The 15,915-nt window shown below is 39.2% G+C and overlaps 1 protein-coding gene across 1 annotated transcript; it reads right to left on the reverse strand.

Moving 5' to 3' along the window:
• Positions 1–336: 336 nt before the first annotated feature.
• prune (prune exopolyphosphatase) lies at positions 337–13,563 on the reverse strand. The gene is made up of 8 exons (XM_017706862.2): positions 13,354–13,563; positions 9,938–10,045; positions 9,585–9,778; positions 7,928–8,112; positions 6,135–6,293; positions 5,927–6,021; positions 4,359–4,517; positions 337–3,557 (listed from the first exon to the last, which is right to left on the reverse strand). Exons 1-8 carry the CDS (start codon positions 13,390–13,392, stop codon positions 3,147–3,149), a joined length of 1,350 nt encoding a protein of 449 aa, XP_017562351.2. The 5' UTR covers positions 13,393–13,563; the 3' UTR covers positions 337–3,146.
• Positions 13,564–15,915: the final 2,352 nt, after the last annotated feature.

A 15,915-nucleotide genomic window follows, 5' to 3' on the forward strand; every position in this document is an offset into this window, starting at 1 on the left:
AGCAAGGACAAGATTAGCATAGCTAACTGCTGAACACAACAAAGTAATTGACCGCCTCACTGGATTAAGTCTTTATCCTCTAAAGTTGAATCAGTGAAGCGTCTGAAAGTCAGAATTGTGATGGAAGCCTGTGTTGGGAAGCTATTTATTGGCCTGCACGCTAGGCTAAGAAATTAGCTTTTTTTCTGGTGTAAACATTCTAACTGTGCACTACAGTAGCACATTTGACGCAAATATCAGCCCAAATAATAATAAATCTAATTTCCCAATTTAAATCTCCATTTCCCAGCCTATATAATGACAATACATTCTCACGCAGCCAATGAAGCTCACATGTACAAACACCAAACAACCGGGTTGTTTATTTGTAACAATTAAGCCACATTACAAATTTTCAAGTGAACTTTAAATCGAAATGAACAGGGAGCACAAACACCGAGAAGGACGTGCTCTTGATTGTCCAGCTTTACTTAAACCACACTTTATATGAATCATTCAGTTCATTCAAGCCTGATCTGAAACAGTCTATCATGGTTTTATGTGTAATACACTGCTCTGTCTTGGCTGATAACTGTCTGACCGCTGAGAGAACCCAGCATATATACATTAAAGTAGAAGTAACTAACCAACACACACACACAGATGCAGCTCCTCGTCTTCTTTAAGTGTTTTATAAAACGGCAAAGGAGCGATTCACAGTGATTAAATTACAATTATCCTGTGAAACAATGTTAATAGTTTTATCTCTACGACTACGAAAACACAACTCTCACCGACGTCTCAACACGTTTCTGCTAAACTGTATGACAAATATTACTTAAACACGTCACACCATGAACCCTTTATAATTTAAATAAAAAATCCCAATCCACCCCCTCCAAAGAGTTGCCAGTACCACAATGAGTGACTTGTCACCAACACATCCGTCTTCAATTTAAACTACTCTACACAATCAGTAGCAGAATCTAATTCCTTTTGATTATGTCAGAAGCAATATATAATTTTTGGCATGCTAGTAATACTTGTTAATAATTTTATGCCGGTTCAAAACAAATAAAGAAATAAATAAAAATTCCATGAATACATTTCCTTCCAAATGGTACATTAACGCTGCAAGCAAACAAGCAGAAATTAATCATCATTAGTTTTGCAAAAATTTGAATTAACATAAAAATTTATCCTAGAAGAAGAAAACATAATAAAACTATGTAGCACATGCCGATCTGCAAAGCCCTGTCACACAGGAAAGGCTGAAGCTTGCATTATAACTCTTTGGTATTTAACAGTAAAATCTCTTTACAGCCTCATGGATGCAGGTGATTCTCAATAAGTTTACATCCGCCACACATGCAAGCGATTAAAAAAAATGATCCTTTGCATCAAAGTATCACCATTTACTAATAGTACTGCATATCGAAATTGTTTTTTTTTTTTTTTTTTAATGGTACCGACCCCACATCACTTATGAGTATCAAAAAATTCCAAAAATATCCAATACCAAATTTCAGTACCTAACTAGTCAGTCTTAACAGCATCCAATAAGCATGCTTATTCCAAAATCTAGACTGCTGATTAGCTGTCTGTATTACATACTATATGCATGTGAAAGAGTATTTAATTTAAAAGTTGGAGATGTTATGTTGGATTTTACAGACGTTTTTCAGATCACGTCATACTTCTTTGACATCTAAATATTTAGTTGAACATTGTGTGCAATTACACATTTCCACCAGAGAGGTCTCCAAATCTTACAAAGTACAGCTTTAAAAGAAAGTACAGAAAAACTCTGTTCAGGAATCATTATTGATTGGTGTCTGTTTTGGTAAAGATAACAAAAAAATTATGTATGTTCCTTAATTTGCAATTTACTGATTATTTATAATTTATACAATTATCTGACTACAGCTTCTTAGGAGAGATCAAAACAAAATGCTAAATATTACAGATAAACTTGGCAAAAAATACAACGAATGACTGCTTGATGATCTTTTAAAACTTCCGGCAACTTTAAACTGGAACTCAAACTTAATTTGTGAAAAGTAATTATGCTTTTAAACTCTCCCTAATGCATTGTATTGGATAAAATGGAACAGCCATTACACTGCCCAGGATCTACCAACTTAAATCAGCTTTAGATTAATTAACGACAAAACTGTCCATGCTACAGCCCTAAATTATTTACCTTACTGCTAAATTTAACACACTCTGCACTATTATTGCCCTTCTAGTCTGCTGGGGGAAATTAAGTAGCTGTGAAATGAATAATGGCAACTCTGGCATCAATACTGCTACATATTTCTACAGTATATGCTGTGAGAAATGTTAAAAAAAAAAAAAACAGCAATTCTGTGAGTCAATAAGGAAATACACCCTGAACTGAAACACTGTCTTTAAATGATGTCTCTGAAAACAGCCCATCAGATGAACTGTGATTTAACAGAGCCACTTCTCTCCTTAAAGCACTATGGCTATGGCAGCAGGCCTAATGCTCAAATCACATATCATTTATAAATGCATTTCTTTTTAATCACATTTGGGTGTTTAGGTATTCTAAAGGAAAGGAAAGATGTGCACTGAACATGTCATAAAGACGTGACCGATCACATGCGGCTTAAATGAGAGCACATTACCACATCAAAATAAAATTCAGTGCCATCAGTGGTAATGGCACCTTGCATCTTGTCTAGTCAACCTATTTGTACCATTATCCTCCTCTTATTTAGCTGCTTTTTCTAGTCATAACTGGTTGATGAGGAAGAGGACCTGAGCAAAAGCTGTATAGTCAATTTGCAGAATATCACATGCTGAGTCCAAGGCATGACCAACTGGGCCAAAAAACAATACAAATAAAACTCTTATTACAGAAACATTGTAATATAAATAATTCTGAAAATAAGTATGTCCAAATGTTGAACACATGTACTAGCAGGTTTCTGTCCTTCACTTACACCAGGAAATACCAGGAAAGTGTACTTTTCCAAGGAACCTCAGTCAATTTTCCAGAACAGATAGAAGCCTTTTTGTGTGTTTTGTGCCCTATGGTTCTGTGTACGCAGTGCATACTCTTGAACAAGAAGAAAGACTTGTTTTACCAATGGTTAAAATCCTTAGAGGATGTGGGGGTCAGTGGCACAGTGGGTGTGGTGTCATTGTCCTTCAAAAGGCCTGTCTTCTTCACTCGCTATCTTGCTGACTTTTTCCACTAGCACCTCTGCATTGATCTTGGGAAGGCCATTGTCCAAAGGACAGCCCTCAACCAGACTGTTCATGGGGGTAGGAGGGACACCAGAGTCCTCTTCTATGGCAGAATCCTCACAGCATTGCTGAGAGTCACTTGGATCTTGTGTGCATTCATCTTCCAGCTCCAGATCTTCCAGGTTTCCACTTTGCGCCATTTTCCTCTCCCTGTCTTTAAGGAAGTCTAAAATGATAGGTAATACCTTCTTGCGAGAGGCCAGTGTGTTACCCTGAACATAGGCCTTCACGTCTGGATAGGGACTGCTCATTGGCCTGAGATCCAGATTGGGATTTCTGGCTTTTTCAAGTGCTTTGCTAACCTATTGAATGAGGCAAAGATTGAGGGTTACTAGAGTAACAACACAAAACACTTAAACAGCATACTCACAGCATACAGTCATCTAGTACAGAGAACATTTTATATTGCCTTTTATATTTGTGTGAACATTTTACAGTAAATGAACCAAGAAAAATGGTTCAAATGACTGAGTATTTCTTTTTATATTTCATGTTTCTTTACCATTTTGGAGATAAGGGGTTTAGCTACTGCAGCCATATTTTGTCCTAATGCATGGTCTAAACCAGGGTTCCCAACTGATTTGAGGAACAAAAACAAACATTGGAAACATGGTTTGTCACCAAGAATAAAAATGCAACTAAAAAATATGAAGATCATCCTTTCATTATGCTTTAAAAACTGTTCCAGGTCAGAAACTTAAAATGTCCCACAATCTAAATCTCCACCATTTTTTTTTGCATTTTATTATTTCCCTTGAGGTCCACTTATGACATTTGTGTGGATTTATTTATCAAAAACAGTCATAATTCTTTGTATCATAACCATTTTCCAACATTTATCTCTTCCTTAGAATCAAACCAACTGCTTTCATTACTGTGCCTTTAAGACAAGACATGCTGAAACACTCCTCATTAATTTATGGTGAAGTAAACTGATGTAGGCTAAACAGACGAATCACAAAAACAGTGATTTCAAAATGGGCTGTTTGTGCAGCTTAGCTTCCACTGGAGTGAACATGTTAAACTTTAGCAAAGTTTGCGTTACATCAAACTCTTACTTCTGGAAAAGAAAATTAAATGTGAAATGCTGTCTATACAAGTACCTCATCCCGGTAGAGTGTGCAAGAGCTGTAAACTGCAAGCTGTCTGAAAGGCTCCTTATCGTTGATGAATGAGATGGTCATGGCCACCACCAGGTTGTAGCTGTGCTTATGACAGAACTCACAAAGCTCCTGCTGTAGACGCGGTCTCTGTAGGAAAGACTACAAATACAAAGGTGTTTCAGTATTTCAACAGAGCGAAGCTCTTCAGGTTAACATGGTAGGTTAAAAGCCATGAAAATGCCTTTAGTTCTCATTTCTCAGTTATGGTGGTTTACATACACTGGATTTTTCTAAGTCATTTTCAAAAGAATTTAACCCACTAACATAATCAGTGCATGTATCTGAGTATTCTATGCTGGGGAAGCTAGTGGCTGCATAACATTTAGACTTCACTGATGCTGAGGAATTCACATTAGGTCTGAGAGTGGAAATCGTAGGAAAGCCATTAGAAATGGAAACATAAAATACACTCACCAGCCACTTTATTAGAAGCTAGTAAAAGGTTGGACCCCCTTTTGCCTTCAGAACTGCCTTAATTCTTCATGTCATACTTTCAACAAGGTGTTGGAAACATTCCTCAGAGATTTTGGTTGGTTATTTGAGTTACTGTTGCCTTTCTATCATCTGGAACCAGTCTGCCCATTCTCCTCTGACCTCTCACATCAACAAGGCATTTTTGTCCACACAACTGCCGCTCACTGGATATTTTCTCTTTTTCGGACCGTTCTCTGTAAACCCTAGAGATGGTTGTGTGTGAAAATCCCAGTAGATCAGCAGTTTCTGAAATACTGCCCGTCTGGCACCAACAACCAACAACCATGCCACCTTTATTCCCCATTCTGATGCTCGGTTTGCACTTCAGCAAGTTGTCTTGACCACCTCTACATGCCTAAATGCATTGAGTTGCGGCCATGTGATTGGCTTATCAGCTATTTCTGCTACCAAGCAATTGAACAGGTGTACCTAATGAAGTGGCCGGTGAGTGAATATCTCCATTTACTTCAGCACATATTACATGCACTCAGTAGTCCTAAATCATCAAAGTTGTGTTAAAACAGTGCAGATTTGATCACCTTTAATGAGGTACAAATTACTCCGCGTCCGATTCGTGAAACTTTTGTATGATGTGCAAACGAACAAAGATTTGAGTGCAAATGAAGAATCAGCTGAAGTGCAAGAAATCCAGCAACAGCCTACCAGCACCTCCTTTACATCGAGCACGCTCTAACTCATGCAGACATTTCAGCAGGGAGCCATTAAAACAACAGCATTCAGCAGTTTGTGATCCAATGTTTGCGCTCATAGATGGAGTTTAAAAACGAGCAGTAAGTGCACTGCCCCCTTCTTGACCACACTTTAGTGTTTGGTCTGTAAGGAGGAGAGTTAAAATGACAAAGACTTGACAGAATATTATGTGAAATAAACAAAAAGGTCTTCTTTTTAAGATGGTAGAATGATGTGATATTGTGTGAAGTGTTTACTGTCCTAAAATCACAGCTTTAAATGCAGTATTATAGCAGTGTATGAGATGCTTCTGCACTATTTGTGATATTCACTGTAAAACTTACCTCAAGAGTCATGTAGATAACACTGACAGCCAGCCTCAAATCTCCACCTGATACAGTTTTCATGTCCTTTAACATCATCTGCTCCGTGGTGAGGCCTAATCCACAAGACACAGCTTTTACTATTCTAACAAATATTGCACAATAAACATTTTTGTTCACTCCCCAAGCCAAGAAACCTGTGGTTGTCTTCCTTTCATTTACAGCTTACCTGACACATCAAACTTGGCATTCTGCAGAGACTGGAACAGGATGCTCCTAGGAGGGAGCTTAGGGAATTGTGTCTCTAGAAGAATGGCATACTGGCTGTCCTTCGGAGTGACTTTTCCTGCCTCAGGTGCCATATTAACACAGTCAGTGATAATAGTACCTGACAAAGACGAAAAAGCACATTTGATGGGTCGTTTAATACTGCAGAGATCATTTTTAGCTCATAATCACCTGGTTAGTATTACTTTTCATGATCAGCAGGAAAGCTAGTAAATGGGGCATCACTGTAGAGGTCCATGAAAAAAAAGTGCAGTTTTCAAACTTTCAACTTTGGAATGAGAAGATTAAATCAGTGTTGGCGTCTCATCTGATTCGAGCAGTGCTGTGTCTAAAATAAGCACTCTAAGCTCAACCAGTTGGCCCCAGGCCAAATAAACAACAGACTGAGCTGTGAGCACAAGCATTCATCACCATGGAGCCTGGTAATAATCCTGTTTAATTATGGCGGCAGCTTCATAGACCAACAGTCTGAGGATTCGCACCATCACTGAATGGTTGATGCCGTTTTAACCTAACATGTTTCATCACCTTTTCAATGCTCTCTGAAATTTCCAGCAACCCATGTTTGTTTTCAAGAAAACACAGATCAGAGCACATGAACAAATACTATGTTAATGCCATCATGTCAATCAGGTCTTTAAACATTATGATGATTAGGTTTCTTAGATATAACAGTATTTATTGGGGAATGTCACTGACCAATTGTTGAAATGTAAATAAAGTCATTCAGACGTTATGAGAGCAATTAAAAAAAGTATATTCAATTCACTTTTCTTGCAGAAAATGGACCTAATCAGTAAATATCAAATTATTTTTTTTTTTTGCAGGGGTCATTTTGGGGTATGTTGCCTTGAGGCAAGCATGCAACAATGGAAAGAAACGATCAAGAGCGTTGTTCCCTGAAGTGGCTTGTGACTTTTTTTTTGCTCATAACAAAAAAAATATACTGAATGTTAAAAAAGAGATTTAAAAGTGACCACAAAACATAGTATGATCAAGAACATGCTTTTTACTGATGTACTCAAACTGTTCCCTGTATTGTTAACCCTTTCATTGCCTTTAAATATAGATGTTATTGTAGCGTGAGGAAAATGAGGAGCAATGTGCAATAGAGGGTTAAATTTTTTCTTTAGAAAGGTCCTAAAAAAAGTCTACGTCAGATTCATGACGTCTTCTTAAACCACAGAACTGTTCGCACCTTTGAGCTCTTGAGGTTTTAAGAAGAAATTTCATCTTAAGAATAGTTGGTGAACGAGGCCTATAGTTTTCTTTGGGGACTTTTTTGGCATTATAAGTCTATGAAGCTTGAAAATACATTTTAAACTAGAAACTTATCACAAACCTTTTGCAAAACAACATCTCAGGCATTAGGCAACACATTTCTAACAATTTTGTGGGACAATCTTCTGTGACAGCATTTCACTTTTTAACTTGCATTTAACTTGTTGGATGTCTGGTCCCCTTCACCACCACGGTGAACGTCTTTACTTCTTAACGTATTAAATTATGCATTCATTTTGGAAAATTAAATAAATAAATGGCAGATGCTTTAATATAGCACAGTAGTCAAAATGTCTATCACAGTAATATGTGTATGTAAATAGGTAGTATGGCTCTGCTTAAATCAGTTAAGTGTAGTATGGTGAGACATGATGCGCCAGAGCAGACGATCGTGTACCGAAGACCACTCAATTTGTTACACCTCAGTACTTGGATAACTGCCAAGGTAATTACCATATAAGAGCTGTGCCACCTGTTGGTCCAACACCTCAGGTGCCTTCTGGACAATGTGCTCGGTCACCAGGGTGGCACAGGAGCCCACAGTCTCCACGGTAACAGAGCAACTGGGAGAGGGGGCCCTATCCAGACGATGATGGTCAATGACCTCCACCACAGCCTTCTCCAATGCATGGTCAGCTCTGCAGAGAGGACATCCCATATTATTTTATACACAAAATAGAGTCCTACTGCTTAATATCTTTAGTTGCTTCTTGTACAGATATTACAAGCATCACTTTGCTGAGGATGGATAGATAAAATTATTTAAGCTCTATATTAATGTATTCTTTTATCTTTTGTTTCTGTTTTGTAAACTTGTAAAACAACATGATATACATATGTATACACACACACACACACACACACACACACGTAGATATATATTACACATTTACAATAAAGTTACACTGGAAATTTAGTGGTCATGAATCATGAATTACCAAATTTATCTCAAGGGTGCCGAGTATGAATGGCTGACAAAGTTATAAATGCAACCGGGGAACTCAAGTACCACGTTACGGGGATTTTCCAGCTGTAACATGTGAACAGCCAGTACATTCTGTATTATGGAATGAAGACAGCAGATCAAGCTGTATATTCTGAACCTTGTACATCCAAAAAAAGTAAATTGGTAAAAGGACAATTCTTCAGAAGATTCTTAAAATTTCAATGTAAGGTAATGTAACAATATCATTTGAAGTATTTTTGCACCATTTCTGTAAGTCTGTGTCATAACATTTTGACACAGTGTAAACAGCAGCAGGCATTTTTTTAATAATGTTGATAAATGAAAAATGGCAGAACACAATACAGTCGTATGCAAAAGTGGATTTGATGTTTTCTACGTTCTTTGAAAATAAGTACACATCCTCTACAGAGAACACATTTTAATGCGTTTAATATACATTTCTATTTTTTTTTTGCTGAATTTACATACGGGAAAAAATTACAATGTGGCCTGTGCAAATGTTCCAGCACAATTATATATATATATATATATATATATATATATATATATATTTTTTTTTTTTTTTTTTTTTTTTTTTTCCCTTTCGCCCAATGAGTCAATATGTTGGCCAGTGAATGAATATTACTCATATGACAAATTTTCCTGTTGCCATTGACAACTCAAATGCAAACAACTGGTTGTTTTGATTTGGTGGAGTTGACAAGAACCATCCAAACCTGGACCCTGTGTAGCATATTACTATAGCTTTGCAGAATTAAGGGATTTTTAACTATTTTTAAGTAATAAAAGTTGATTGGAGTCTTGACTCCAAAATAAAAAAAAATTGTCATATATTATAGTATATATTGTTTATGACTGTATATATTTTATTTTTGTTTTCACAGAATTTTAACGTCAGCTGCCACATGCAATGTGTTAAAAGTTTATGAGGAATGGATAAATTGAAATGCTCCCAAATGACTCAATTCAAAATCTTTTCGTAACCTTGTAACCAACAGTTAAGAATGTTTATTCCATCTTTTGAAATGCTATTTCAAAGATGCAAGGTTACATTGTGATAGGCACAGTGTGTGTGTGTGTGTGTGTGTGTGTGTGTGTGCGCGCGCATGTATGTTGTACACCATTTTATTGGGTGACACTGACTCAGGCAAAACGTTGTGGTCCACTAATGTAATAGCCAGCTGCTGCAAACCATGGAGATCCACCTCATCCCTGAACAGAAGGTAGTCCTGGGACAATCCAGTCTCTCTCAGTAGGAAAACGTTGTCAGAGCGCAAGGGGAACTCTGCTCGTGGGATGTTCAGGATAGGCACTGCTGCTTTCCCAGACTCCAGTGTCTGCAAATAAAACAACCAAGGTTTAAACAAGGCCTCTCCTTCAGTATAGCACAGTCAAGACAAACACTCATACCATATACAGGAAAGCCAACTGTTCCACACCCAGGACACTAAACTACTACAAAATCTAAGTCCACTGCTGGATAATGAGTAACTCACCTTTGACAGAAAATAGGCAAAGGTGAGGGCTGATATCATGGAGTCAATATCACACGCTTCATTCCCCAGCACCACATGGAGCAACCCAGAGCTGTTCTTCATGTGACTCTAAAAGGGCAGAACAATGGTTAAAGACTGGACATTAGACGTCACACTTCCATTCAACAAGCTCTGGACAATCAGCCTAATACACAGCCGACGATCATCTGTCAAACAAAATGCTGGGGGGAAAAAAAAAAAAAAAAAAAGATTCACAGCTGCTTAGGACTGGTCTAGTGGGCTGAGCAGGACTGAGAGCGTTGAAAACACATTTCTGCTGAGCCAGTCCTTCTGCTTCTGATGACAATGTGCTCATGCTTCCCTGACTCCTCTCCTAGTTACTGCAGTTCATAAGGAGACAGGATTCTCTGTCAGTTTTAATGCCTATTCCTTCACCAAAGCTTTTACTGGTATTTACAATGAACACCAATCAGACTCACTATAACAGACACAAACTATAACAGTAAATAACTGTACTTTCCTGCAGAACTCAGACTGGGAGAATCACAAACACACAAACTCTTGATCACTTGTAGTTTTTGGCTGAAAATTGCAATATTTGATACAATCAGTTATTTTAAATAAGTGCTGATATTATGCAAATTACTGTTCTTTTGCTCTTCTTCACGTGCCACATCTTTTTTTTTCTTCGTCTTTATTAACCACTCCCTTTTCCAACTGATAATTCTAATGGTTAGTTCAAAAATATATACAATACAAAAGACTGCATTTAATTAGAGGCAGTACAGACATCAACTAGTTGGGAAGATTTTACTGCAGATTTTCTTAGTTAGTCTGGTAAAGAAGGTTGAGGAACATGCAAATGAAAAACAAAGACTCGGTGGTACTTGAGATCTCCTCTCTAATAGAGAGTAAAATGGACAGGCCTGTCCAAAAGAAAGTGCAAACACACTCTATAGGAAATACAGATTTCTAACCAAATAAACAAGGAGAGCCATGGGATGTTAACAGTGTTACTTGCCATCAGGGCAGAATATATTGGTATCACTATAAATTATTAAGCAATATTAGAAGCCGGTCAAGTTGGTAATCATGTTGGAATCATATTACAATACAGAACAAGTTAAGAGTATGGCTCTGTAACAGCAACAGGAGCAACATCATGTTTGAAATAGGATCACGATGATTTTCATAAGAATAACTCTGTAGACATGAATCACTTGTCTATACTTACATTTTCATCAAGGCTTAATTCTTAATTTTAATTTTTGTTAACACACTATAAAGTACTGTGCCCAACAGCTATTTAGTTTGAAAAGTTTTTAAATCATTCGATGTTATTCCAGTTTACAGGTGCACATTAAGTAAAACGAGATTTCCCAAACTTTCCATGTTCTGTACAAAGTAATTTAACGTTTATGAGGTTTAAAAAAATAAACACAGTAAAAGCCTTATAAATAAAATTCTGTGTCTATCACGCCTTACAGAGAGAGAGAGGCCCACCCAACTGCAGCATACAGCTCACAATGATGAGCATTATAACTGTCACAGATAACAAATCTCTGAGTTGAATAAGAGCCTAAGAGTCAAGGCTAAAGCATGCATGTATAAAATGTCACCTTAAACCAAGTCAGAAAGGTCATTTGGCTCAATAAGCATCCTTCTACAATGCAGCGGGAAGCATGTTTTATACCTATAAAAGAAACCAAATTTTCCTTAATTCCCTCACGATTAATTATACGATAATATAATATAAATTCACTATAAACTGTAAACAAAACGGATCCCAGAATTGAGCCTTGCAGGACACCATTAGCAATGCGCAAAAATTCAGATTTAACATCTTCCACAGTTACAAACTGCTGTCTGTCCACATGGTAACTCCAAAATCATTTATAGGCAATTTCATCAAATCCAATATTAAGACAACTTTTTCTAAGTAATAAGTGATCCAGTATATGTAATGCTTTTGAAAGATCAATGAAAACCAGACTGGTGTATGCTCAAAATAGAATGTGCTGAGATAATTCATTTAAGCTCACTGTTTATGATGAACTCCTATAACTTGAGTTTAAATTATAACAGTGGTATTTAAACGTTTTATGCTATTCTGTGTTCAGGAAATGACTGTGTTCTTTTACACTAAAAATGTTTATGCATTTATAAACTATGGTTTTTGCACAAATACTCCACGATAACCCATTCATTTTGGACTCGCTCAGGAGCGCCCTCTAGCGTTTGAGATACCATTTTTAGACATTAGTGGTAATTCTACTCTCTAGAATTTCTCTTACGCAAACATTCGTCTTAAGAGTCAGAATCGTTCATGGCGGTGGTGATGGGATGGGCTAAAGAGACTAATGTGTAAAAGCTAAAGTTATTACATGAAATGGTTATGAATGTCTGGCAAAAGTTTTATGAAAGGTTCTTGGACTAAAACACATACTAAATACATTCAAATACATACATACATACATACAAGGCGTTGCCATGTAACTAAAACAGTTCCAAAGGACTTTTTCCTCTGATTTAATAGTATTGTTCTATATATCAACATAACATAAAAAAGAATGAAAACAAGTGTAAGTTCACTGGTCATTTAGGAAAGTAAAAAAATGGTTTTGTGTTGTGACCTCTGGTTCCCATCACCACCATTATAAAGATACAGGACCACTTCATATCAAAACACTGTGACTGTGTTTACACAGAAGAGACTGAATGACTGAATTATACACAGTTTGGGAAATAGGTTGAATTCCCCTTTAACCGTTTAGTATGTTGGATCTTTTTCTGCACAACCTCCCAGTATGAACACACACACACACACACACACACACACACACACACTCACTCTATCTGTCTCTCACTGCTGCTCAAAGAGCTCGGGTTAAAACAGGGCGGCTCTCCTACTGTAGGCAGCTGATCAGCACTAACGATCTCGGCAGTGCTACTTGTTTATTGGCAGACGGCCTCATGCAGGCGCTGTTCATGCAGGTGCAGTGTTTGTGCTGATCTGCGTTACTGCGTAAAATGCACCATCAACCCCGCAGCTTCGAGAGTCCAAACCAGGCGGAACAGCGTAAACAGGCTGCAGACACTCCCGCTTTCATACAGACATATGACCGCGCAGGAACTCCTGCAGCTCCAGCGGTCAGCCGTTTCGCCGTTTTGAAAACAGAGTTCCGCGCATGCGCGCTAAACAAGCGAGAGTGTAGCGATCAGCGTTCAGTAACTTTTCTCCGCAGTTTTCGCTCTTCAGTCTAAAGACACGCCGCAGTCGCAGCTTCACCACGTTCATTTCAACACATGCTCCGTTACAGTGAGACTAAAGCAGCCATTACAGCGGAGCACGACCTTAAAACGAGAACGTGTCCACAAACTCGGAGAGGAGTGAAGCTCCGTGTGCCCTTCTTTACCTGCAGCACGCCGCGACAGCTGCGCAAATACGTCTCCATTCTCCCCTCGGAAAACCGCAGTACTGGAGGACCCTTAAGGTTCGTGAAGGCGCCTCTGGATGGCAAACAAGCCCGGAGTAGTTTATAGATCCCCGTAATGCACTGCTACAGAAGCCTGCTGCCGAATCACGGCTGCTGTGCTCAGCTACAACACGCACTGTACGCCCTCGATCACGGGGAGTCATGGGCTTATGGGTAATGTAGTCCGTCAGCGTAGAGGCGCAGGCCTTGAGCTGTACCGAGGATTCACGGCGATTTCTAGGCTTAAATAAAGTGGAATATGTTCTCTTTCTTATGTTGTTTGTCTGCAACATTAAGATGTATTTACTTTAACAGTATTACTGAAAAAAAACTGTGACTCCAGTTAAGCAAGATGCCAAATTGCCTTCACTTCCTGCTGATGTATTTCCTCATATCCCACAGGGTATTCATATTTCACCTTTGAAATATTTATACACAAGCCCTGATACTTTACACAACCATGCCACTTAAGAAAGCTCAGTGCTGGCCATCACAGACTGAGCAAAAGAGTTAGTGGAGGTTATATCTTATTTTGTCTTTATGAACCTTGTTTTGGGCACTGGGGCAAAGTTATGCCAGAACAGAAACGGGCCTTCCCCAAAGTGTTCCCAAAAAGTAGCACAGTTGTCCAAAATGTTTTAATATGATGAAGTATAAAGATTTCCCTTCACTGGAACCAAGGGGCCTAAGCGAACCCCTGAAAAAATGACCCCATAGCATTATCCCTCCTCCACCAAACTTTACAGTTGGCACAGTGCAGTCAGGCAGGTAACATTCTCTTGGCATTCGCCAGGAGAATTCATCCATTCATCCATCAGACTGCCAGACAGAAGAGCGTGATTTATCACTCCACATAACACATTTCCACTGCTACAGAGTCTAGTGGCAGTGTGCAACCCTCCCCCTGCATTGTGCATTTTGATCTTAGGCTTGTGTGTAGCTGCTCGGCCATTAGAAGCTTCTAACACGCAGTTGTTTTGCTGATATTGCTTTCATTGGCAGTTTGAAACTCTTTAGGGAGTGACTGAACAGAGGATAGGCATTCGCACTATGCCTTTCAGCACTCAGCAGCCCCACCCCATGAGGTGCTTCCATTTTACAATAATAGCACTTACAGTTGACAGGGAAAGACAGAAATTTCACAAACTGACTGGTGGCACCCTCCAGCAGTGTTGTGTCTGATGTCACTGATGTCACTGCCATTCTACTGCCAGTGTTTGTCTTTTGAGACTGGAAGGCTATGTGCTTAAATTTATCCACCTGTTAGTAATAACTGTGTCCTAAACACCTGAACTCAATACTTAGCAGGGGGAGGGGGAGGGGTTCCCAATACTTTTGTCCATATAGTATATCTATGTTGCGCCACAGAGAACTGACAACGTGTGCTTGAGAAGTCACTCACATAACACCGTGTGTGGACTAAGCATGGGTATATAAGCAGCTTGGTGTATGCTGTAAGTCCTTCTCTTCTCAGCCTGGACCCAGCTGAGTTCGGCTCCTTCTAAGCTTCAGATTCTCTGACCCTGTGGCCATCATCTGCTCTGTGGCCATCAAGCTGGAATTCAGTGTGTTATCTTAGCTTCGCTCTGTTGTGGTAGACACTGCTTAGCTGGCTGCAGCCTATCACTAACCACAGCCATGCTTTCTCTGTCTGCATTGCCCTAACCATCTGAAACAGGTATCACCTGTTCATTCACATCATTCACTGTGCTGCTATTCCCTTGGCTGCAAATTGCAAGTGGTTGCCGGGTTTAGAATCACTAAACCAAAAGCTATGCTTCTGTCACCCTTGAAGAAAGCTTGATCTAAGTGGAGGGCGCTGAGCCCTGGGTCCCATGGAGGCACTGCAAAAGAAGAAAGCCTACGGTGCTCTTTCCATCTGTGTGGACCCGGTTGTGTCAGAACATGAGCAAGAGAAAGAGCTCAGTTTTAGCGATGAGTAATCAAGGGGCCAAACAAATTGACTAAGTCTCCTTGGTGGAGTCGCGAGGGGCAAGTTCACCACAGCCTGAGGTGAATTTTGTTATTCTTTCCATGAATGCGTTCAATGTGAATCTTATTTCTTATCAGTACTTGACTGGCTTCAGCCTTCTCCAAACTCAGATTCCCTTGTGCCCTCATGCTCCCTCTCTCTGGAGGAGGGTAAAGACTCTCAGCCTCCTGCCACAGCCATTGGTAGATAAAACGCTGAAGTTAGCTTTGTCTAGATGGGGCCTAGGTACCCCAGCAGGAGAGAGTTTATGCCAAAATTGTGTTCAACATTTGGAATCACATGAGTTTGCAGTGCCTCCGTGTCAGGGTTTTAAACTTGGCTCTTCTACCCACGGGCTATATGACTCATGATACTGGCTGACTCGTAGCTAAGACCCTGAATGTCTGCCACCATGTATGGCTGGTACAGTCCTCACTGTCTGAGCTGTGTCAAGCTGTGCTGAGGTCAGTGTCCTTAACGTCTGGGTTTCTTTTTGGGCCTGCAGCCACGAAAGCCCTGGAATGTTGCTC

Source organism: Pygocentrus nattereri, chromosome 3 (genome assembly GCF_015220715.1).
Source record: "Pygocentrus nattereri isolate fPygNat1 chromosome 3, fPygNat1.pri, whole genome shotgun sequence".
NCBI classification, from domain to species: domain Eukaryota; kingdom Metazoa; phylum Chordata; class Actinopteri; order Characiformes; family Serrasalmidae; genus Pygocentrus; species Pygocentrus nattereri.